The following is a 26,497-nucleotide window of genomic DNA, read 5'->3' as shown; positions in this document are numbered from 1 at the left end:
AATCGTGCATGTGTGCACATGTGCACATGTCGCACACATACATGCCCTAAGGGCATGTATGTCTGCAACATGGCACTTTTAAAAAAGCACAAAATTGCTTTTTTAAAGGTTTACCAGCAACTTGTAGTTGGTGGTAAATAGCAAATCCTTAAATCAAAAATGCACTCACTTGAGTGCTCCCTACATAGGATTTTAGGATTCGGTAATGTACAGATTCGGTATTTTAAGGATTTGGTAATTTACCGAATCCTTAAATTACCGAATTGGTAAATTACTGAATCCTAAATTCAAGCCACCTACATTAGAAAAAGCTAAATACTGGTCGGTAACAGCAAATTTACCAATTTTCGGTTGTTACCGACCGGAATTAAGCTATCTACATATGGCCCATAGAGAGGTGTGCTATGTGAAAGATACCATAGAAGAATATGAGATGGGGGAAGACATCCATAATGTCATCTGAACTGCCAGAAAAATCTCTGGAGAGGTTGTCATTGATTGTCCCGGATTTATGCCACAAAAGCTAAGTTTTACTATATTATAGAGGTGCTAGTTTTCGAGGTGCGTAAAAGTTTCTTTGAAACTTTGAAACTAAAGTTGTGGTCGATTACCTAATTGATTTGTTTTCCTGGCAATGCTTGGCACATTTTTTTGTATCAGACAATGATGTCCAATTTGTTTAAAAAGGAATTTTTCACCATTAGTGGAGAGAAGCATTTAAAACAAACTGTACATAATTCACATGGCAATGCTCTTGCTGAACATGCAAGTGAGATGGTGGAAGAGTATCATAGCAGCAAACATAATACCATTGATGAATATTATACAGGATATCTGATGGTTTCCATGCAGTATTCTTCACTCAATGACAGGGATTTCGCCATTTGATGCTTTGAGGAGGTGCAGAGGCATTACGAATGCCAACCTAGCATGGTCATCAGCTGTCAAGAGGCAGGTTGTCAAGAATACAAAGACGCAGATTAGAATTAAAGAAGTAAAACAAGAGGAGGTATGAGTTGTATTGTGCTAAGGACCTGGAAATCAAAAATGCGTGACGTTGCAAGGATTCAGATTGCAAGACAAGTCAGAAGAGGACACTTGAAACACGGGCCTAAGAAGTTAGTGAAAGAAGTTTTGAAATCTGTTGTATATTTTGAGATGCAAAAGTTGTGGAACAAAGAAAGAGTTGTCAAAAGTGGTGCTAATCCCCATCGAGGTAAAATAGGGTAAGCTCAACCTGGTGATCTCTGTCATGTAAATGATGCTCACAGGCCACCCCCTTAGAAAATAAAGAGGCAGCCTATTCTCACGTCTAATTTTTCACCTTTGCTTGTTGTCTTGATCTTAGTACCATATTGCACTCTACAATGTCTTTTTCATTCTTGCCAGTGGTATTCCATTACATAACATTTTTCACGACAAATTCTTAAGTCATACAGATGAAAATTTCAAATAATGCTGGCACATCTGTTTATCTGATGCAACTGATACAACGATGCTCATGATTTCACTGCCAATACTTGGCGAAAAAGCCATGCAAGCAATAAAAAGATCCTCAAAAATTGTGATAGGTACCTGTTTTCAGCAGACATCTGTTCTTTATATCTGGCCAGCATTACTAAGGGAATCTTGTTAACGTGATCTGGCCACATGACTCCCAGAGATCACTAATATGATCCTCCCAAACATCCATCCACAACACAGCACAGAAAAGGCACTACCTAACATTTAAGTGGACATGCACGCAACAACAGAGAAGGACATTCACAGTTCTAATCCTCCTTGACAATCAATGATTCTTGACAAAGTCAAACAATCATTAGAATGGGGGAAAGTTTTGAATGGACTAGCTGTTGCTTTTGAGTAAATGGTGTGAAATCTTTAAGAAATGTCTACACTCTCAATGGTTGAGCCTCTAAGGACTTAGAGTGATCTTGATATATGTGCAGGGCAACATAAACATAAAAACCTGTTCATTAAAGGCTCCTCATCTGGAGTACACTTGTTGTATAAGTGGAGGAGGCGGTTCTATCACTCTTTTTCCCATGAACACTCCTCACTTTCACACAAGGTAGTGTCCTCCCACTTTACTGCCTAAACTTTCTTTTATTTATATAAAACACTTTCTCACATGACAGTCGCCATATTCCATACCCCCTATATATTTAGGGATGTATAATTAATAATGTGACAAAAGAGGTTACATCAATCCATATGTAAACCCTAACAAAAATGTGAAAAAAGGAGGAGGACAAGATGGCACCTCACATGCGCACCACCAATAGAGCTTGCTGATTGGTACTCACCAGCTATGCCCACTTATATCATCATTGGTAACCATCTTGCCTCAAATAATAAAGATGTGTCTCCAAAAATTAGTGCAAAAAATTACCAAGTGCGGTGCATATAAAACAAGCCCTTGTGAGATTAAAATTGAAATAAGACGCACAATTACCAACTTTATTATTCACGTGTGCACCTATTCAAATTAAGAACGGCTGCATTATTACAGAACTTTTTGGCCGACATGTTTCATTGCCAATTTTGATTTCAGGCAATTTCGTCAGGGCTATAGGGTCATTGATCACTGATCAGGGTCACTGGCATTGTTCCATATAGTGACATGTGGGAGCCAAAGTCGTTCGTACCAGCCCCCCACTTCGACGCGTCACACTGAGGAAAACTCCAAACGTGAGTCCCTCGTGCAGGAGTGTACACTACTGTCATGCAGACTCGCCCTCTTGAGGGATGGTGCTTGGCCAGTGTGGCCACTCCCAATATTGAGAATATATGTTAACTGTATACAAACCGTAGGGACGTAAAAGTTAGAGCGGTTGCCCTATGTTCTCAGTTTAAGCACAGAATAGGCGAATAGTAATCGTTTCTTTAAATTGGAAATTAACCCTACTGCAGGACTTAGGAACTGCTGCCATCTAGTGTCATAAAACGGCAAGGGAACCAAGTGTGTGGGAAATGCATTCAACAGACGAAAATATGCAAGGAACAGCATGGCGACAATTCAACGATTCATTTATCGGGTAATTAGATACGTAAGATTTTAACTTTTAGAATCTAAACCATTAAGGGCAACTGATCTGGTGCTTGATTATTTAAAACAAGTTTAAATCTGTATTACATATTTAATGAGGACTTTAAACTAGATGGAATTGTAATCCTACTGGCACAGTGTTTGAGCTTCTAGGAATCCATGGTAAACTCGCCAATCCCACCCTCGACCATAAATGTCGAGGGAAGGCCTGCCAACCCCATGAGGGACCTGGATTTAACTGACTAAGAGGCACAGTGGGATCAGGATGGCTCTTGCATCAACAACCCCAAAGGACCAGCAGAAGATTCTTATACTCAAGTCTCCATGACGTCTTATGGCCTACTTTAACCCCTACCCTGCTGGTGACGGAACCTCTCCGTCATCAGCCGTGGTCGCGCTGTGCTGATGACGGAGCTGTTCCGTCACAGCCCGCTCGGCACGCCTGCGCGGCGCGGATTCCGCGCCTGCGCTGAGCATTCCATTACGCGGGCGGGCCGTGACGAAACCGCTCCGGCATGAGCACAGCGCGACCGCGGCTGGTGACGGAGCGGTTCCGTCACCAGCATGGGCGCGCCGCACGCCCCCCCCCGCCCACTTAGCGCTGCGGCGGAATAGCCGCCGCAGTGAAGGAGTTAATGAAACAGCATCTTGGCGAAGGTATCGTTATTTCTGAGATCTGGTAAAGCCCGCTGTGCTCCTCTGGGTTGATTTAATGACAGACCCCGAAGTCCTTAATGGGACCATCAAGTGTAGCCTGGTGCATTTCTAACAATCACCAACAGAAGACTATCTAGAATGATCCTTTTTTGATGATTTCTGCTTGAGTTTTGAGACCTATAGTGACCACATTCGAATGATGGCCTTCAACAGTCGGAGACCCTTCATGCAGGTAAAGGCAGGTCCATTAGCATGCCTTGTGTAGTCCATTGTCGCTGCTCTAACAGTTTCTCACCATCGCACAGTTGTTAGCGCCTATAGGGATTTTGATGTTGATGGCAGTGAATCCTTTTGTAAATGGTAGCTACAGGACACATGTCCAAGGACTCAGCAATGTACTCCGATGCTCCCAACACAGCTTGCGTCACCCATTCCTGTAAGCTGGTGTGTAGTAACAGCAGGCTATATTTAGAACGCAAGTCTGCGCTCTTCTGTCTACATGTGACATAGTCTTCATGCAGGCGTAGGCGACAAAGGCCATGCTGCACAACAGCTGGCATATAGGGAGTTCATACTGTGCACTGGACACCTGATCTAGTGCTTGCATGCAGCGCTTACCTGTAATGAATCCCAACTAATGCAGAAGAAAACAACTGTGCAACACCACCAGTTGCAATTACACTAGTCACCTGCACGATAAGTATTCAGACACCACTATATACCGCTGAGGCACTATCTTAAATTATTTCATCTTTTATCCATTGCGTTTTCGCGAAAGGGCAGTATACTTTTGCGGATATAGCAATGGTTTCATCTCTACCAATCGTAAAGCTGATTGATTAGGAGACATTCAACAGCTACTTTTTGTTATGCTAAGTGACAGTGACTTTTTAATGTGCAACGATTCTCTTACATAGCCTGCTGCTCTCCATCTCTGTGACTTCATCTCCAACCTACAACCTTCCCTCCCCATCACTCCCTTGTGCTCCCGTTTCTCATCCCATCCTATGCTGTGTTGTCTGCGCGCCCAATCATAGGCCTCCGGAGCCAACGCTACCTTCATTGCCCTTAATTTCTTGGGCACACAGAAGCTTGTACTGATGTCCGCTCCAGACAGCCTTGTTTTGTTGCACTTTGAGCTTGTTTCCCCCCTGCCAACGAGAAGGACGAGGCCCAGGCCTTATAAAAAAGGTACAAAGGGGTATTTGATCCGTAGGCAGTAGGTGTGCAGCTGATCCGTAGCCTAGTACATATGTGAGTAGGGTAAGTAAGTATGTGAAGAGAGTAACGGTGTTACAATCTGCATTACTGGCATATGTGGCTGATGGGAAGAACAGAAGTTCAAATATCATTTTATGTCTTCTGAAGTGCCATTTAGAACACCACAGAAAGGGAGGTGATTGTTTGCATACCCAGCTGGGCCTTACCTAGAGGCAGTGAAGATGTGCCTGGAATTGGTGCAGGCAGCATTGATTGGGCTGTCGTGTCCCTTGACCTCTCCAATGGGGGTGAAGCTGTCCACGTTCCACACCTTCATTAAGCCTCCACGACAGGCGCTCAGCAGCATGGGACGACCGGGGACGAAGGCCAGTGCACAGACCCAGTCCTTGTGCGCATTAGGGATTTGCTAAAGGAAAGAGAAGAAAAAGAGAAATGAAAAACTCAACGTTTGAAAATAACTTTGTGTATTCAATTTCCCAGCAAATATATGCAACTCAAAATCACTTGGTGATTGTTGCATTATTACCATTTGCTTACTTCCATCACCAATCTGGTAATTCATGGCTTTTCATTGATCCTCTAAAATGTTACACTCTCATCCTGTCCTATCTTTCGAGACAACACTTGCAGACTGGGAGATGGTGTTTGCCTTTTCATGTTACACTGTGAGCCTTCAGTTTCCAGCATGATACATGCTATTCGATAAAGAGCCAAGTCTGGCCAAAGATGTCACAGCAGCCATTTGGAGGAATCTATCAGAATGTTGCTGCTCTAAAATGCAGACTAGGGCCCGTATTATGGTAAGTGCGCATTTTCATTGTTTGTGCCAAGCGCACCTTTAAAATTGTGCGCCGTGTTCAAACATTGAAAATGTGCATACTACCACATACTACCCCCCGGGCAGCGGCAAACTCCCGCTGCCCTGGGGGCAGCGCAGTCCTGTGAAAACACAGAGTGGCTGCTTAACAGCCGCCCCTTGTTTTCACAGTGCAGGCTGCACCCGCCTGCACTTTTGGAGCGTATTAGAGATCCCCTTGCAGGAGGGTAAAATCAGCAACTGCACCCACCTGAAAGTGGATATCTGGGGGGGTCCATGTGACCCCCTTTCCCCTGCCAGAGGTCTGCCATCAGGTGGTGCACTGACAGTGCACCACCTTTTAGATGACACACTGTCAGGGCGACTCCTGAGGACTTCTTTGCCTCTGCGCCCATGTCTGTTATACGGCGCGGGTGCAGAGGCAAAGGGATTCCCTCATTTGCATGGGGCACACCCGCAGGCAAATGAGGTAACGCCCCCTCCAGGTAGAGCTGGCACTTTATGTGAGCCAGCGCTATTGGTATTACAGAAGGGCCGCACAAGCGTGAGTGGTCCCTTCTGTAATACCAAAGTGCCCCAGTGGCGTTCAAAGCGGATGCAAACACCCTTGCGCCACCAGAGCACTTTATGTAAGACGACCTCAGGTGGGAATGAGTCTACTGGGGTGTGAGAGGGTCTAATGCATACACCGGTTGGAGCACGAGGCTAGAATATGCTCTTGACACTCTCCAACAGCCTGGGAGTGGGTAAGAGTGCAGCTGAAGCTGGATGGCATGGAAAAGGCCTTCCCATGGCAAGATGCTGTTGTGGTTGAAGTGACTCTAGCCTCCAATCATTACACAGAACCACTACAAACTGTAGGAAGCACAACACAGTTTGGATGTTACCACTGCCACCCCCACTGCTCTTGTGGAAACACATCTCAGAGACAATCAGAGCAGCCACCCCATGAGGAGAACACCGCATCCCGCTGAGGCGGTGATGAAGGCAGGGCACAAGTCCTAAAAAAAGAAGTGGGGGGATGCTGTCACCGGAAGTGATGTCACAACAGGAAGTGACATCACGAAAGTTGGCTCCGATCCCGTCCCAGAGAGGCCAAAGAGTGAAGTCCAGCTGTTTGGCAGGGGGGACGGCATCCACCCAGTAAAATAAGTGGGGGGACGGCATCCACCCGTGTGGTACCCCGACTCGAGCCCTGGATGAAGGCTAGAGTAAGAAGAGGTAGACACCACATCACCAATAACTAGGAGAATCATCAATTCCAAAGCCACTTGAAGCACCCCATCACAGCGGCATGCTGCTTACGTTATATAATAGTAGAATTGCCAGCATGAACAAAAACAGATGGAAGAGGTGCAAAATACATTTTTATTTTCTTCTACCAGCTTCTCCCCATCTAGGAACCACACTATCCCTCCCTTCCCCCACCCATCACTTATCTTCTCTATCCGTACCTGGATGAGTTCCTGCTGCTCCATGTCCCATTTCTTGATCCCGTTGTCCCGAGATCCACTGAAGAGGATATTGCCCTGGATGGACAGGCACTCAATTCCATCATAGTGCGGAGGTTCAAAGTTGTGGGTGGGGCCAAGGTTTCCCAGTGCACCGTCACCAATCTCAAACATCTGCAGAAAACATAGTGGCTGCCATCACTTCTGGTTCACGGTCCACAAGCCCTCCCCTTGGTCAAACTCTAGTTAATCTCATATCTTTTATGTTTTGAAATTGTCATCACATGGTTGTGTTCACGTCCCTCAATGACAGAGACAGTCTGAAGCAGGAAGAAAGTCGAACGAGTCGAGACTGGATGAAAAGTACCCTGGCGATGGCTGGAGAGGTGTGAGTAAACATGGAGAGGTAAGGGAATACGCGGTAAAAAGGAGAATGTAGTGAATAGAGACTGGTATGTGGAGATAGCAGAAGTGCAGGATGAGGAGGTACATATTAGGTCAAGGGAGGACTAGATCAGTAGAAATAGAGTAGGTGGTTGAGAAAGAGTCAAATATTGGTAAAAAGAGAGAATAACTGGAAAATAAGATGAGGAACGGAAGAAAGTCTCATGGGAGATACATGCTGCTGGCAACTGCTGAGAGAGAAGACTGATGTTTATTGATTCTTCATGCCTTTTTCTGTTGAACCAATATACTTGAGGGTGGTGTGTGGGTTTCTGCATGAGTGTGTGGGGGAGTTATGGAGCTTAACAAATTCAGATTGTAAATTCACTTCAAAAGTTTATAACGCAGGGGAAACCTTTTGTTCTAAAAGAAATTCCACTGGTCTTCCAGAAAAAAATGGTGCTTTCCTCACTTTTGATGTGCTCAATATCATTGAAATAATAGAAGGTCCACACCAAAGTCTCAAACTGAACCTTTTGCAAACTCAAAAGCTAATTAAGACAATGAAGTTGATCCGTTTGTACATCAGTTATTTCATGACCTAAATCGTTCATATGAAGTGATATGTGTGTTTTATGTTCGAATTATTTGTACTTTTATGGTATGTATATATTGAATAAAGTATTACAACAACATTCATATGAAGTGGTCCAATAAAGTTCTTCTCCACATTATCCAATCTTATTTATTTGGAAAGTCTTTCATGATACTGAGGTTACAGGTGCATGTGCAACTATGACTTTGAGGCAAATACACTTGTAACAAATGTAAACATACAGATAAAGAAATATAGCATATTATCAACTTTTGAATCTGTTGCTAGCAAAAGTATTGAGAAGGTATTTCTACAAGGATTGTATGATTTTGTATTCTAATAAAGCCGTCAGAATAGAAGAAATGTATTGACTGCATATTTGTACAAATCAAATCATAACCCCCACCACCCTAGGTAGAAAACGACCTATATCCTTATGTATAAAACTTGGAATATACATTTAGGAATACAGTTAGAATAAAGAGAGAGCGTCATAATCTGCTCAGGAGCCCTGATAACTAAAAAAAATCAAATACCAGTGTATCAATAAATCAATTAATCATCTTAAAGTGCAGCACTGTCACCCCTTAGCTATCAGGGAGCTGAGGGTGCCAAGTCTACATCGAAAATTGCGGTCTCGGTTTCTTTCTGAAGTCTGCTAGAGTGGATGATGTTCAGTGGTGGACTGGCAAGTTGTTCAAGGTCTTTGTGGCGATGTAGAAGAAGGAGGGGCCCCTGCTGCAACAGATGTGGGGTGTGAGGGTGAGTGAGGAAGAGTGCAGGTGTCTTGTGGGCAGATGGAAGTTCAGTCCATGGTTGATGTAGAATGCTCCTTGGTCATGCAGAGCTTTCTAGGCATGGACTGGCATCTTTTCTGGATGGGGAGCCAGTGGAGGTTTCTGAGGTAGGAGTTATGTGGGTCCATTTAGGGAGATCCAGGATGAGCCTTGCTGCACCGTTCTCTGTGGTCTGGAGTCTTCTGAGGAGCTGGGTGGAGATTCCGGTGTAGAGAGCATTACCATAGTCCAGGCGGCTGGTGACGAGGGCCTGCATTGCGGTTCTTCTGGTATTGATTGGGATCCATCTGAAGATTCTTCAGAGCATGCGAAGGGTGTGGAGGAGGAGGCAACTGCATTGATTTGTCATTTCATGGTCAGATCGCTGTCAAGGATAATGCCTAGGTTGCAAGCATGGTTGGTTGGAGTAGGTCCGAGTTCTGCTGGCCACCAGCTGTGGTTACATGCAGGGGTGTTCTTCCCAAAGAACAGCACTTCTGTTTTCTCAGAGTTGAGTTTGAGGCAGTTGTCTTTCATCTATTTGGCTACCTTGGTCAGAAGTGAGTTTTGGCATTGGAGGGGTCATCTGTGAGTGAGAGGATTAGTTGAGTGTTATCTGCATTGTAAATTATATTGAGTCAGTGGGATCTGATGATGTCTGTGAGGGGAAGGTCATGTAGATGTGAACAGGGTGGGCTAAAGAATCATCCTTGTGGCACACCGCATATGATATCCTTGTATGCAGAGGTGAAGGGAGGCAGTTAGATGCTCTGTGTGCATCTTGCAAGGAAGGAGGCAATCCCATTGAGGGTGTTTTGCTGTATGCAATGTTGTAAAGTCTAAAAAACTAAAGATGCGAGGGCTTGGTCATGTGGTGCAGTCTACCACACAATGAAAGTACAATATCTAAGTCTTTCCTTTTTGAATGTCCAAAATTAGTCACTCTGGTGCTCTGGAGGAGGAAAAGCCATCCATTATCCCTCGAATGGAAAGATCCAGGAACTAACAACAACGTTCTCCAGGCACACAGAAATCAGAATTGAGGTCGTGGTTTCAATAGTTCTTTTAATTACATGTGGTCATAAATGCCCTTTTGCCAACACGTGTTTTGTCTATGGCTGCTCTCATTTGCAGCAGACTTAATCAGGGCTTTAACATTCTGAGTTAAGTCATAGTTCATAGGAGAAATCGGCACGGCATGGCCATTCAAAACTGGTGTGTATTCTCTTATGGTCCCACTGAAGAATATGGGACTAGTAATCAATTGTAGATGGTTGATTTGATTGTTCATGCAAGAAGCATCATCTTAATTGTCTCCAATACTGCTGTGTATGTTGGTGATCAGTCGAGGTGTAGTCGCTGTCTGAGAGCAGCCAGAGACCAAACATAATTAAAAGAACTATTGAAACCACAACGTCAATTCTGATTTCTGTGTCCCTGGAGAACTTTATTGTTAATGTTGTAAAGTCTGTTGATGAGGGTGTGGTGTAAGACGGTATTAAACGCAGCAGAGAGGTCAAGGAGGATCAGGGCCACAGTTTCTTCATGGTTGAGGAGAATTCTGATGTCATTTGTGGCAGCGATCAGTGTAGTCTCAGTGCTGTGTTTGGCACAGAATCCTGATTGATTGTGAGGAGTTGAGGAGGTGGTTAGGTTCCAGGTATTCAGGGAGCTGTTGGTTGATGGCTTTCTCAAGTATTTTGTCTGGGTAGGGAAGCAGGGAGATTAGTCGGAAGGTTTTGAGGGGCTGGGGTCAGTAGAGAGTTTTTTTAGAAGGGGTCTGACCTCTGTGTGTTTTCATCATTCTGGGAAGGTCGCTGTGGAGATGAGGTGTTGAGGAGACACACTCCATTTTGCCTGCTGAAACATGCCAAAAACTTTAAGCACTAGTTTCTGAAAATACAATCCACATTAATACAGAAAATGAATTAAGGAGTAAGTATTCTATGTGAAGTATTACATCATATAGATTGCTAAAATGCCATACATGTCCACCAGTAAGTATTATTCAAAAGGAGCTCCTGACATATTTTTTTGTTGCCACTGAATGCTCATTAGAAGTGCATCGCTCAGTCCAGACATGAGCAAGACGTGGGGGTTTTGGTGGAGCCGCAGCCATGCCAAACCAATGGTCCCATCTAATTTCAAGAAAAGAAAGGAACTGTCAAGTTTCTGAAAGCTGCACGTCCGATAGCTCCTGCACTGGAAACCTATGACAAGTGGGCGATTCGCCACAGAGTTGCATGCTAATGAACCTCAGACGGCTCAACCATTCAGGATAAGTTTACCAGCATTCATTTTTTTCTTCCCAAGACCTCCATGTGAGGTACAGAGAGCGAGGCAAGACCACCAAAAATGCAGAGCAGGCCACCACAACAGGACTGCCCTTCCCCCATTACAAGTCACTACCACTGTGTCGGTGGAATCACTTTTATCGGAAATAACCTGAGACGAATTCTGGGAACAAAAAACAAAGTGGGTGGAAAGCAATTGGGCCAACAAGTGAATTCAAAATGTCACCCTAAATATTAGTTAAACCAAGCTGCTCAAAATATTATCATGCCACAATAATCAGGAAATCCATAAATAAGGAGTTCTAAACAGTCCTGTTTTTGGTGTAGAACATTCCAGAAACATGCATCAATCCACCTGGTATGCCCTATTTCGCCCATGCAAACGCCTGTTTTCTTGCAATCACTTTCAAGCTTTACTGGCATTGTTAGAAAACAAACATCTGAGCGATAAAAATTCATTGTTTCCCATGGATTGATATGTTTGACAAGTAATGCTTTTCTTCTCATTCTGGAGCATTTTCACGGTTCTTTTCTTTTGAATATAATATTTACCTCCCTATGTTTTTGAGTCGTTTCGTTCTTTTCAGTTGACCGGAGTTGACCGGTTATCAAAAGACAACACGAAAGTAGAGCACAGTGTCTAGCACTCAACTGCAATGATGAAATCGCTAATGGGAACAATAAAAAACGATACACAAACTAGCTCTGGGCCACAGTGGAAGGCAAAGTTAGTTTCAAAATCAAAAGAATTTGGGGTTTCTTTTCTATTCACTGCACCAATATGTAAATTATATGAATCTATGTAATGTCAGTGCCACAAAAACATACTACCAAACACACTGACTGCTTGACGCCTGGTTGCTGTAAATATCTCCTGATGGACTAAAAACTGAAAGACAGTTTAGTAGCTGAGCTATGACTCCGCCCGCAGGCTCTGTAAACTGGTTGCACATATTCATAAAACATTGTTTCAATAAAGCTTTGTAAGGCTTTACAAAACATTGCAAATAAGTCACCACAGAAGCAAGGAATTTATTTTCCATGAGTCGAAATGACTTATTTTACGTTTCATCTTTAGTACTTGTAATGCACACAGAAATATAGAAATCACCTCAATGTGAAAAGCCTCATACCAGACCTTGGGCAGTTGTGCCGCTAACTGCTCGGGTTCAGTTATGCCTTCAAAATAACAAATTAAATATGAAAATAGTTTCTACCGATGTCATTATATGTAACTGCTTTTATAAATGTGTGTATATGCTTGTCATTCATGTTCCTTATGAAACTCCCGAAATGACTGTGCATGGAGATGTGGTGTGAAATCCAATCTCTTTGGTCCTGATGGAGAGGAAAAAAACGAGTCCCTGCAGCTTGATCTCATAGATCAGTGCTAAGTGAAGGATATCAGCAGTGATGGCGCACACTGTAGTCTTGTTGCTAGGTAACCGAGATGCTCAGGCGCTCATCAGAAGTCTGTACTCAGGGGTCGGACAATATGAGGGAAAATTGTTGATTTTCATGCTTTTCATGATTTGTAGAACTACAAAATGTTCATGATCATAAAATACTCAAATCGGCCTGAGGTAAGGGGGCATTCCTGCTGGTCAGTACATTTTTCTTTGAGACACTAATGGCTTTGAGGCAACTGAACACTCGAGTGAACAGCATTAAAGTATAATTTTTCTAATGGGGGGGTTATTTTGAAGAAAACACGGATAACGTTTTGTTGAGCTCTTCAACATAAATATTTTGTTATGTTTAGCAAACTTTCTACGTTTTGTGACACATTTTACATCAATGTTTAGGAGAAAATATTTTAGGTTTGTTTTACTAAGAAATGTACCTGTCAGCCACTTCCGTGAATGTGCAGTAACACCCGGAACTATTTTTCTGCATATTTAGTGATGCAGAACAAAGAAATCTATGCAAGTTCACCTGTTTTGCCAAATGTTTCCCATTGATACAATGGTATTCTCTGCACAGCAAAATCTGGAACCTGAAAAAGGGGGTAACGGTCAGCCAGTCTGGCTTTGGGAAAACTTAGACTAGCTTCTAGGACTTGTGTCTTTGCCCTAACCTTTTGTCACTGAAGAACAATTGTACATGACACAACATGAGTACATTTACCTTGACATAGTGATCTTTGGAGCCTGTGACCACCAGGTCATGGTTACTGGGTGTCCGGTTCACAGTCAAACACATCACGGGCCCGATGTGGCCGATCAGCTTCCCTAAAGGCTGCAATCTGTACAGGATACCAGAGATAGCAGTGTCAAGAACGACATCAAGTGGACAGGATCGTTTCAGCCTGTCATGCCCAGAAATATCAGCCTATCTGTTTAAAGGGCCCAATCATTGGAATTCAAACAGTTCTCTTTACTCATTTCTACATTGCTTACAATCACAACAATAGGTACCCTTTTGTTTGATGAGGTCATCTTGGCCCAGCTTTTGTTTTGAGACATATTGTACATAATATACTGGAGGACTCTTTTAACCCCTTCCATGCTGGTGACGAAGTCCAGCCGTCACGCTCTGCGGCGCTCGTGTGCTGATGACGGCTGGGGTTCGTCACGGCCCCGCCCTGTTACCGCACAGCGGCGGAAACGGCCCAGCATGGAAGGGGTTAAAGATAATATAATATATTCACAACAATAAATATATTTATGTGGAAAATCAGATTTCTTCCTTCACATTATTTTTGCCTTTCAAATTCTACAAACAAAACATCAGCTTGTATGAAGTTCTACTTAGTCAAATCTTATTGTGTACAACCTGTGCTGTGATGGTAGATGGGATACAAAGATAGAACTCCAAGCCCTATAAAGACTATCACGAGGACCCAAGTGATGGATGGCTTGTCCCACATGGACCACTATTTACGCACTCTCTCTCTCTCTCTCTCTCTCTCTCTCTCTCTCTCTTTCTCTCACTGCGTTCCACGGGCCGCAGATCCATTTTTCACAAGCAAGATTTTCAAAAGGAGAAAGAAAAGTCTTTTCACTCCTTAATTCTTCGGAAGGAAGCTTTTTTTCAATATAGTGTCGAGCTTTAAGGCAGATGTTGAGTAGTAAAACATGTGGAGGCGCCAGGCAGGGCCAGGAGGAAAAGATGCAGATGTTGGATGACATTTTTGTGCATCATTTACAATGCACAGAATGTATTTTCATGCTTGATTTCACATGCATACTCTGATATAGTACTATTACTTTTGGTACGTAGACATCTGGATATGGAGTGAGGATTGGAGATAGCGTAGTTAGTTCTTACAGTCTTCAAAAGCATTTTTCCTATTAAAGATTAGAAGTGTACAATGCGCACAGATTGAGGGGAAGGACACAGAAATAAACTAATTTACAAACCACATGCAGAGTTTATTTCTGAGCCCCACGTCCTGCAAAAACAACAATTGATGGACGGAATGTTGTACAATGGCAAAACATTCACACCCAGTCACAGATCTAGGTTTAATCCATTGTTATTTTGCTAACCACACCACCCCAGTTCAGACATGGCCATATGCAAATCAGTCTTGACCCTGTGCCTCATGGGAACAGTCCAGCCCGAACTGCCAAGCCATGTCTTCCCTGGACCGGAATCAAGAATCCTAGGACCGGTTTCTGGCTATCAGTCGTCATCAGCCAGGATACCTTGATTCCAGTGGTATGGAGAGCACGGGACTCATGTCGGAGCATGCCTGTCCCACTCGGGGTGACAAATGCAAAAATCAGTCTTGACCCTGTGCCTGATGGGAACAGTCCAGCCCGAACTGCCAAGCCATCTCTTCCTTGGACCGAAATCAAGCATCCTAGGATCTGTGACTGGGGATAATGTTTTGCCATTGTGCAACATTCGGTCCATCATCTTGTGTGTTTTGCTGTCCCCCCCTCCTGCAACCTGTGTGCATTGATCACATTTAAAGTTGAAAAGGAAAAACGCTTTTGAAGGCACTGGGAACTAACGCCCCCATCTCTAATTCCTGCTTCGTATTCAGACGTCTATGCTCCAATTTACAAGTTCCCCCCATAACACCTCATTCTAGTGCCTGCTGTGCCCAGTCTCACACAGCATGTGTCCATCAAGCTATAAGACACGCTAACCCCACATGCGATGACGAGTTACCTGTTCAGCTCCCAGATCCGGACAGAGTTCCCTGTGGCAGAGTACAGCGTGGTTCCATTTGGGTTCAGGGCAATCTGGTTGATCTGCTGCTCACCCTGGGCACTGGTGATGGTGCGTGTGGTTGTCCCAGCACAGGCATCACCACTGAACACCTGACCTGAGGATCTAAGTGAATACATTCAGTTAAGGGCATGAACAGATTATTGTGAGTTAGAACAACAAGATATAAAGCATTCAAAATCTGAGAAAGAGATTCTTCGATAATATACTGAAGAACTATCTATACTTTACCTCACTCCCAAGCAGGGAGTATTAACTATAAATAAGGTTTCCTAATTTGGAACACCATTTGCATATGGACTATAATTTGACAAAAGTTTGTTAGTGAACAGTTATAGATCATATTTCTGAGTTATGACTACTTTGCATAATGACAACATTCCTACAGCTCCCAATGATCTAATTCATCTACTTTTACTTTGTTTCTTGGTCTCATCCCCTCAGACCCCACTGGCTGGTGTGGCTGAGTTTCTGCAGGGTTGGCGAGCAACTCCCCTCTTTCTAACTCTATCTGGATCATACCTTGTGTTCCAGTAAGCTACGGAGGACAGGGAGCCACCTCCCTGTACAGTGCATGGACACCATTCTTAGATATTGCATGTTAACCACTAGAGCATGCCTCTGTCCATCTTCTGTTAAATGAACACTACGCTTCTGTGATGTCTGTACCAAAAGCAGCAGAAACCTTTATAAGCCTGACATTCTCTTACATGCACCCTTGTTCAGCCACATCACTGTTATAAAATAAAGCTGCATTGAACAATTTATAATTCCAGCACTATCCCAAATGAATACAGAACATGGAAGCTCGGAAATGAATCTGTGGCAGAGACTAGGATTTCACACGCTGCATTCCTACACTAGCTGGCTCTGCAAAATAGTGAGTAGTTGTCCCTGGGTGCAGCTATCAGGGGAGGAATGGCCAGGACTGAAATATTGGGAGTTCCCCGGATCACAGTGGTAAGGATGGCATTGCACTTTCCAAATGCATGAGGCCTGGTTGTCTGTAGTCATAAATCAAAGCAAACACTGCTGGCTGCACTGCCATAGGCGTTGTATATGCTTTCCACTAGTCTCTATTGTTCACTTCACTTAACATGGCCGAAAGAAACTCCACAGTGAATTTGAGGGGCTTCTTTGATTGCATGTAGTACACTGAGGCACAAAGGCTTGGCTGCAATATTCCCTATCAGTCGAGCGGCTGGTTCAGGAAGGAGCAAAGTTCTAGTACCTCTATGAGAAGGGCGATTTAAACCCAGATCATCTCTTCCACAGACGCGAACCCTAGCCGAAATACGTCTATTTTCTATTTCTCATCTTGCAAACCTATCTACAGAGACCACATTTTCTCAAAGACTGAAAAGAATATTGCGGACAGTTATAGTCCATAACGATCAGCCAAGATATGATACATACGTGAGTGTGCGGATACACTTAGTGGAGTCCCGGATGTCCCAGACCTTGATGTAAGAAGTTGACACAGTGAAGACCAGGCTGGAGTGACTACAGTACTTGACAGAGACCACGTTGTTTGGATGGCCCTTCATGGTGGCAATTTCCTGCCCAGTTACCAAATTCCACATCTTACAGGTTCGATCTGATGATGGAAGAGAATCAAAAATCAGTCACTGCATTCATAGATCTCTACAACACTCATCACAAGTCTTCCCTCTGAATAGGGTTTCTACCCAATCACCCAGTGTCACTGCCAATCTGTCCGTCTCTAGCAGTTTATTTATCACCCATTCAATATTCTGGCTTTTCTCTCTCCTCACCTCTGCTTTCTCCTCCAATCATCATGCTTAAAAGAGAAAAATTGTGCATCGCAAGTAAAAATCAGCTCTATAAACTGCCGTTTTGACTCTGTGAAAGGATCAACCATTTGATATTTTTTATATTTTGATATTTATTGGGGTTTATATAGCACGGCTATCGCTCCGGAAGGAGCATCTTGGCGCTGAGCATACAGGAGAACCAGCTCGGTGAGGAAAGGATCAGATGGCTGCAAGAACTAATGAATCGGGCTGTGGGAATATCCAGGTCTTCAGGAGTTTCCTGAAAAGGATTTCTGTTGGGGCGTGCCTGAGGTTGAAGGGGAGGCTGTTCCATGCTTTTGCTGCCAGGAATGAAAAAGTTTTTCCTCCCTTCGTTTTTAACTTAATTCTAGGAACAGTAACCAGGTTGGCTCCTGATGACCTCAGGTGTCGCGATGGGGTGTAGTGCAAAAAGCGTTTAGAGAGGTAGGAAGGGCCTGTATTCCTAGTGGCCCTGAAAACAGTAACCAGGAGTTTAAAGAAGATTCTTTTGTGGAGAGGCAGCCAATGAAGAGTGTTGAGGGCTGCTGAGGCCGAGGACCTTCTAGGGAGTTTGAGAACAAGCCTGGCCGCCGCGTGTTGAACGCTTTGCAGTTTCTTAAGAGTGGACTTCTTTACTCCTGCCATAAGGCCATTACAGTAATCTAGCCGGGATAGGATTAAGGCCACCGCGACTGATTTCCTGGCTGAAATGGGTAGAAAGTCAAAGAATTTCTTCAACTGTTTTATAAGACTGAAACAGCATCCCGCAGTAATGCGCACATGATCGTCAAAACTGAGGAACGAATCGAAATGGACTCCCAGGTTGCGGGCCGAGGAAACCGCACTCGGCGGGGCTTCAGAATTTTGAGGCCACCAGTCTTTTGGGGAGAAGAGGATTTCTTTGCCTAAGGGTATGATTTCCGTTTTGGCACTATTGCACTTAAGATGGTTATTGTTGAGCCAAGAGAAGACTTGAGAGAGACAGTTCTGGAATCTGAGGGCGGCATCAGTGCATTTTTTATCTATGGTGACGACGAGCTGAGTGTCGTCAGCATAAGATGTAACGAGGATTCCATGGGATTCAATCACGGTGAGGAGGGGGGCCATGTAGATATTAAAAAAGAGTGGACTGAGTATGGACCCCTGAGGCACTCCTGATGGGGTGGGTCTTTCGCCGGAGAGGAAGGGGCCTAATGAGACTGTTTGGGATCTGTTGGATAGGAATGAAGTTATCCAAGTTAATGCTGTGCCTGTTACACCAATCTCGCACATTCTATTAATGAGAATGGCATGTGAGATGGTGTCGAATGCTGCGGTTAAGTCAAGCAGGATGAGTACTGCTTGTTTCCCCTCATCCTGCAGGAACTTGATGGAGTCAGATAGCTCGATCAATGCAGTTTCAGTAGAATGGCCAGGGCGAAAACCTGATTGCTGTGGGTGCAAGATGTGATTGTTTTCCACGAAGCCTTTTAACTCCTTGTGTACTAACTGCTCTGTAATTTTGCCTAGTGCCTGAAGTAGGGAGATAGGGCGCATATTGGATAGATCTGTTGGGGATTTGTTTTGTTTTTTCATAAGGGGCTTAACGATGGCCTTTTTCCATTCATCGGGAACAATGCCTGAGCTAAGGGATTCGTTGACAATGGCATTGATTGTGGGGTTGACAGCCTCGATGAGATGGTGAAGGATGATCGGGGGGCAGGAGTCTGTAGGGGCTCCCGATCTACAGGTCATAATAGCCTTCTGTGTTTGCAGGAGGGAGACTGCTGAGAAGCTACCCAAGGTGGGTAACTTGGTGATGACTTCCTGTGAGGAAAGTGGGGGGGGGGAAAGTCCTTGTGGATATTATTGATTTTCTCAATGAAAAAATCGGCTATTTGATCACAGAGGGTTTGGGATGGAGGAATTTCAAGTGAGAGGGCTTTGGGATGAGTGAAAGACTTGACTATGTTAAAAATTGTTTGCTGTTTCTGTTTGGCTTCCTCTATGGCTGTGGTAAAAAATTCCTTTTTAGCTTTTTTTATGTTAGCGAGGTATTGTTTCCTCTGCAGGATGTAAAGGGTTCTGGAAGTGTGGTCGTAGGTTTTCCTCCACTTTCTTTCCAGGACTCTACACAAGAGATGACTTTCTGTGAGGGCCTTGGTATACCAGGGGGCATTGGGCTTTCTTTTGCGATGGACTAATTTTTGACTGTTTGGATTGGAATTAACCGAGACCACTTTCTTGATCCACGTGTGAAAGTTGTTGGAATCTAACGATACGTCTCCGACAATAGTAGGAGGGGGGGTCGGAGGCTGGGGGTTCAACTTAATGCGCGCAGCCACTTTCTTCTAGTTGGTCGGGAAAGGGGTGGGGGAACACATAGTGTTCAGTTGAACTGTAGGTATTGCCTTGATGGAAAAAGGGATGAAGCAGTGATCAGTCCATATTTGTGGGATCGGGGGAGATACGAATAGGGTGGCTAAATTAGTACAAATGCCATCTAACGTGTGGCCGGCCCGGTGTGTTGGGGGAGTGACAAGTTGAGAGAGGCCGAAAATATCAAGTGATTGATGAAAACTTTTGGTGTGAGGGTCTGCGCAGGATTCTAGATGAAGGTTAAAATCTCCGAGAAGGGTAAAGGTAGGGTAATGGGTCATGAGAGACCCGAGGGTCTCATCAAGAGAATCCAGGAATGGCGTGGCGTTTCCAGGGGGGCGATAGACAAGACCTCCTGAAAAGGAGGAGGAGGGGTTGATTTGTATCACAAAGCCTATGCCCTTGCTGTCCTTGAGGTGGCCCAAATCGAATGTGTGGCACATAAAGGATTTCTTAGTAATAAAGGCTGTCCCCCCTCCCCTGCCGCTGGATCTGTCCCGCCTATGGATAGTAAAGTCGGGGGGGAGGGCGATTGCCAAGTCAGGATTGGACGCGCCATTTAACCAGGTTTCGGTGATAAAGAGGGCATCTAGATCGTGAAAGAGTATGAGGTCATGTATATCTTGTCCATGACATGCTAAAGGCCTGGCATTAATAAGCCCGCCTTTAAAAGTAGTGTGCTCATGTGGTGGTAAGGGGGATGGATTGGAAGCTACGCAGGTGGATCCCAGAGACGACCATCTGCAAAGGCGGCATGAGGATGGGCCCCAGAGACGATCAATAGGGGGACGTCCCTTACAGCTATGGCTGGTCATTATGTGGCGCAATGAGAGAAGCTCATTAGAAGGAGACTGATACTCACTCCTTCGCTATTACGAAATTGTCTATAGAACACATGGCATTGGGGTGGAGATTTATGTTTTATTTTATTGTATTGTTAAATAGTTCTATAAACAGTTGAGAGAATTTCACAACTCCTAAATGAGATAGAGATGTGATATAGACAAGGTCACTCAAAGAAGTCATATTTTGCAAAAATAGGAGGGCGAAGCAATAAAGAGAAGGTGTTAAGTGCAAGCTGAACAGTAAAAAGAGGGTGTTCAGACAAAGGAGCACAAACAGGATTAGGAAGTGTAAAAGCAGCATGAAAGGAAAGCAGAGTCGCATTAATTACAAATAATGCTAATAACTTGTTTCTCAAAAGTGAGTGGTGCACAGTTTTTCCAATGGGTACCCAGGCACTGCAATAAATGTTTCTTACACCATAAGTATTTCGGCGCACACACTAACCATATAACTCTCTAGCTAGAGTTGAGAAAAGGAAGAGAGATGTGGGTGGATGAGAAAAACAACACATTAGGCTATGCTTAGGCAAAAACAAAAGGATGGAAGAGCAGGCAAGATTGAAAATGAATAAACAGGAAGAATTAACCGTGCTTACTTAAACCATGTTTGGATCATTCTCACTATCCATTGTGTGATGGTCTCCTTTGTCATGAATGAACATTTATTTGCTGGTCCAAAAAAAACTAGGAATTGATTTCCCCCTCATGATCTATGTTGTTTCATGCAGGCAGCAAATGATTGCTCTCCTAATGCAGTGAGTTCAAAGGGCTCTTCCATCAGGTGTGAGCTCTGTGTTTACGTTCCACATGTGTGTGGGTGCTGACCTTGGTGGTGCTACCCTCTTGGTTCCCTCTAGAAATCTGTTGATGACTGGGGTGTGGAAGAAACCTCTCCCTCTGTTGTCCCTAGTGTATGCCCTATGGGTGATAGGTGAACCTTTAATGTTGGGTAAGAAAATTCTCATCCAGCAGGTGAGCCAGTCTAATAACTAGGGCCCTTGCCCTGTTGTCTATGAGATCTGCTCTGTTAAATCAGTGGATAACCCTTTTCCACTTGGCCTCATAACATTTTTGTGTAGTTCTGGCTTATTGCAGGACATCCATGCTTCCACTTGGCCTCATAATATTTTTGTGTAGTTCTGGCTTCTTTTACGACCTCCATGCTTCTTTGGGGAAGTCCTAGGTGTCAAAACGTTAAGTCCTTATGAGACATGCCACTAATCTGAGCCTGGCTGGCTCCAGGTGGTCAATCCGCCCTTTCTGTACAGCTAACTGGTCCAGACAAGCTGGTACCCTCATCACCGTTGCCATGCCTATCTCCACCAGATCTGAAAACCATGTCTGTCTTGTCCACTGTGCAGCAATTATGATTTATGTCATGTGTGTCTAACTGTGCTTGTTTAACACTAATGCTATTAATGGCAATTGAGGGAAAAGTGCATGCAACTCTCCTTGACAAATCTATTGACGGGGACAGTGTATAATTTGTAAAATAATAAATGCCAGAGCCGCTTAAGGTTTTTCTCAGAAGCCCACAGCCAGCTTTTTTATCCATCACCATACACTTCCTTCCCCATTATCTCACTCATGCAGGTTCTTTTTCTTTCCTGCTTTCGACCTTAGTTACTGATTTTCCATCTTTCTCTTCCTCCTTTCCCTCATTTGTGTTTTTTCTCTATCTTGTTCTTGATCAAAGTCTGAGGAGGAAAAAACAGTGCTGGTCCCACCTGAAACCACAGCTCAAATTAAGCTCTGGATAGGCCCATGTGAAAATGTCATGGGCCAGCTTGGATAGCACATGTTACCTTGTTCCTCCATGTTTGTTGCGGTAAATCATTGTGCTTATCTGTATTTTAACTGCTTTCCCTTTGATCAGTGCATAAAAGTCTTCCAGTGCTAGGAAGAGGTTTTAGTTCCAACACATTTGCGTTCCACTGCCTCTTCCTCATTCCATAAACCTTGAAGTTCAGGTTTCCCTATGCTAGAATCACTTGTAGTAATGGCCAAAGAGGGAGTTGGTTGTGTGAAAAGTCTACCTTTTTTTAAAGAGCTCTATATTCCACCATTATATTTCCTTCTGCACTTTCTCTGTGATAATCTAGTGTTTAATTTGTGCCGGTGCTTTCCGGTGCTTAGCACCAGCACTTATTTATCAGGGCTGGGTCTACATAACACCAGGTGTCTGCAACTCTGCATGTCATATGGTAATGGTAGGCCATAGACTAGACAGTATATAAAATGTAATTTCCTCACGGACTCTGCGCATCACATATTGGTCCAGACTGTCTGACTCATAATTTATTACTGCATGAATAAATTCAATGTGCAGATCTAATCAGATTGTGAGAGATGGTCATGATCACGATGAGCATTTTGAAATTACTTTCTCTTTCTTTAGTTAGGCGATGGCCTTTGCCGGTTGGCCGGACGCTGATTGGGCAGAGGCAGTGGGCTGGATTTGGTTCTACGGGGGCAGGGCTGTGCAGCAGGCAACATGCGTGGATTTCTTTCAAAATGCCACACCGACTCACTTGCACGCACCGGTCCCGCCAAGAGTCATCATTTGTTGAAACAGTTCTTAGCCGAGGTGGTTAGCCCGGCCCACACGACATCGTAGTGCAGGCAGCAGCTGCAGAAGCCTGGCCTAGGTCGCCTATCGAACATAAAGGCAGGCAGAGCTGTGCCCAGCTGCCCACCACCACCAGGGCAGTAACGGTACGTACCAGCCATAAATAATATAATAAGCCATTACAATACCAAAGCTGTTTTTAGGTTTCGCCTGGCCGAAGGCTGCGCACTGCGCAGCTTTTCGGCGCAGGCAAAATCTTATGTTAGAACAGAGTGGGCTTGGGATTACGCCCTCTGTTCCATTGGCTAGCTCCATAAATGGAGGCTAGCCATTGGAACAGAGATCTGTCCGTCATGGCCGGATTCGTGGGCGTTCCCGCGATTTTTTCCCTCTCCACCCCTTTCAGATCGTCATCGCTGCGGTGGGCGTGTGCATTTTATTTTGGGTCTCGCCATGTTTTCTTCATTTCCACCGTGTAGAAGTCCAGGTGAGTGCTTCCCTCTGCTACTTCTCCCGCTGTACGTGCCTTTCCCGCCCCCCTCCCGCTGTCCGTTCCCGCCCCCCCCTCCCGCTGTTCGTGTGCCCATAGGTGCTTGTTATTCCTCCTCTGCTTCTGGTGCTTATTGGAAGGGTTAACCTTCACCGCCCCCAGTACCGTAGTCTAAAGATGCCTCCTTGGGGGCGGCGTGGCGTTCCTGCCAGCTTTCCAGGAAACCCCTGTAGTGGTGGACATCCCTCATTCTCCGTTGTCGGGAGACCAGACTGACGTCAGAGGGTTGCAGTTCCCTGTCTGCAGGCCTCTGCCAAGAATAGCCCGTGTGACGCGTGAGCCGAGGCTTGCCCGTGCAGTGAATGGATCGACGCTGCCGCAGTGCACTCTCTTGCAGCAGATCACACCATGAGAGCGGGGCCGGAAGTGTCCTCCTAAGGCGTCGGTTATTGTGTCTTATTTGCCGTTTTATAGCGCAATGCTGCCACTCATGTGACCGGACGCTGCATGCAGACCCTCCTGTAACGAGCTGAATTCGGGTATTTTCTGCATGGGTAGTTATTATTAATATTTGTAAGAACCTCGTTTCTGTGGTATGGCGTTTAAATATTCTGTCTACAGCAGGCCCATTTCATGAGTTATGCTGACTAGTAGTTTCACTTTGGGGAAATCCCTCTCAAAAGACTGTGAAGATAAGGCAGTAAGTCACCAAAAAGATGTTTTATACCCCCCTAAAACTGCACTGTTGGCACTTGATGTGGTATATAGTGTCTGAATTGGCGATTTAGCAGTTAAAATGGCTGCATTTTATTAGTGGATGTAGCAGACTATTGGGAAGCTGGGTTAGTCAGTCCCTAACTGGGCATCCTGCCTTTGTGAACAGTGAGTGGCTCGACATGTGCATGTATGTAACCATTGCATTTTTATATGCATGAAAAATTGTCTTGCTTACTGAATTTGAATGCGCAATTAATTAAATATTGTATTCCAATCTAAAGTGTACATTTTGGCTATGGTAGTAGGACTGTGGGCTGTTTCATCACCAGCAGCAGCGATGTCTGATGTTTTAATGAAATCGATTTGTTATTGCATATTTTTTGAACGGCATATAATTTGCTGACCCCTCCACAGCGTTCTGAGACCGACATTGAGTGGGGGGCTCGATTGACTTGACTGTGCCCCAGCCCTTCTGCTCTCTTGCGTAAGCTCAATATTTCATATCAGGTCTGTCTTAAATCGTTTGTTTTGCTGCTTCTAGTCGTGTTGAGCGGGTTTTTTTGGAGCCGGGGTGGGGAGAGGGGAGGGGAGAGGTCTTCAGATTTCATCACAGTATTTTAAATGCATCTTGCGCGTCTGGAATGGGACTGCAAGCGGCACTTTGGTACATTTCTGACTCGCCTCGCTCACTTGTGATCACAAGTCGTTGCTGTGAATGAACATTCACACCGCCTTCAGTTTCGGCATCGCAAGTGTGATATGTCTTTCCGGTGTTATTTTTTGCATTCGTGCATATCACGAAAAAAATTTTTTCCCCTCTGTCGTTCTTTCTGGGGGACTTTTTGATCTGTTTTGAAGCCTAAAGGAAGGATAATGTATCATCACTTTCTACAGTGTGTTCATATTGTTACAGTGGTAGGAGCATCCTTTGTAGCTAAGTGATAACTGAAATAGTTGCAATACAAATCGCATTTGAGAGAGATTAAGCTATTGCCATTGTAATGGCCACCGGCGTCGGCATGGTAGCTCCCGCTCGGCTCCACATGAAGTCCGGGGTTAGGTAAGTTAAAGCAGGCTGCGCAGCCCTGCAGTGCACCGGCCCCAGCCCTCCTTCTTCCCGCCTTCTCCTGTCCTGGTCCTGGCCGGGCAGTGGCATTGTACTGGTCAGGTGCCTCGTGCTCGGCGCCGGAGGCATGACTGCTGAGGGCAAGTGTTGGATTCGTCCTTCTTGGTTGTTCACTTCACAGTTCACTTCATACCATCTCCTCCAGGGGCGGCAAGCTGGTTTTCGTGCCCACCATAGCACAGAACTAGTAATGCTGTCGGTACTAGATGAGCTAAGATGCATGGCTGACGGTAAAAAGCCAAGCGCCCTGATTTTATTAGATCTTTCAGCGGCGTTTGATACCGTCAGCCATGCATTGCTCCTGGACAGACTGGCTGGGTTTGGGATAGGAGAGCAAGCCCTCAAATGGTTAACAGCTTTTTTGACAGGAAGGACGCAGAAGATCCAGTTGGCAGACCAGGTCTCAGATGTGGGCATGTTAGCCTGTGGAGTCCCGCAGGGATCAGCACTCTCTCCGCTCTTATTTAACCTGTACCTACAACCATTGATAGAGTCCCTGGCAAACATGAATTGTAAAGTCTTTAACTATGCCGACGATACTCAGCTGTTGCTGAGTATCGATAATACACCATCGGCTCAGTCCTTGGCCCAAGACATTCTACGATTTACAGTGAATTGGATGTCGTCCAATTTGCTGAAAATCAATCCAGATAAAACGGAAGTGCTCGTAGTTTCAACCTCTACTTCCCCCTGGAATGATCTGTTTTGGCCACAAGAATTAGGACCTACCCCAAAACCGTGCCCCAGTGTTAAGAGTCTTGGCATGAAAATTGACCAGGAACTCTCGATGGTCAACCAAGTATCCGCTGTAGTTGGCTCCTGCACCAACTTGATCAGTCAACTACGTAAACTCGCCCCCTTGCTCTCAAGAAACATGCTGCGAACCATCATTTCAGCCACCATAGTGTCTAGAATAGACTATGGCAACGCACTGTACCTCGGCCTTCCAAAAAACTCCATCAACCGTCTTCAGGTTATCCTGAATGATGCAGCACGCCTGATCTTTGGATTGCCGAGGAGGACTCATGCCTCCCCTTTGCTCTATAGGCTACATTGGCTGCCTATAGCGCAGAGAGTCGAATTTAAGAGTATGTGTATCTGCCACAAAGCAGTCCACAGACAGGCGCCAGCCTACATAAAAGAAAGGCTCAAGATATACGAACCCAAGCG

The 26,497-nt window shown here is 44.7% G+C and overlaps 1 protein-coding gene across 5 annotated transcripts in view; it reads right to left on the bottom strand.

Moving 5' to 3' along the window:
* The window catches only part of KIF21B (kinesin family member 21B), a 413,924-nt gene that overhangs the window by 20,933 nt on the left and 366,494 nt on the right, over positions 1-26,497 (bottom strand). For all 5 annotated transcript variants that reach the window (XM_086923173.1, XM_086923170.1, XM_086923172.1 and 2 more), the window contains 5 exons: positions 16,843-17,023; positions 15,367-15,531; positions 13,372-13,489; positions 7,199-7,369; positions 5,134-5,333 (listed from right to left, as the gene is read on the bottom strand). In XM_086923173.1, coding sequence (XP_086779299.1) covers positions 5,134-5,333; positions 7,199-7,369; positions 13,372-13,489; positions 15,367-15,531; positions 16,843-17,023 — 835 coding nt within the window. The remainder of the gene's footprint in view (positions 1-5,133; positions 5,334-7,198; positions 7,370-13,371; positions 13,490-15,366; positions 15,532-16,842; positions 17,024-26,497) is intronic.

Source organism: Lissotriton vulgaris, chromosome 5, assembly GCF_964263255.1.
Source record: "Lissotriton vulgaris chromosome 5, aLisVul1.2, whole genome shotgun sequence".
NCBI classification, from domain to species: Eukaryota; Metazoa; Chordata; class Amphibia; order Caudata; family Salamandridae; genus Lissotriton; species Lissotriton vulgaris.
The sequence above is the reverse complement of the archived record's forward strand: the minus strand, read 5'-3'. Positions and strand labels throughout refer to the sequence as shown.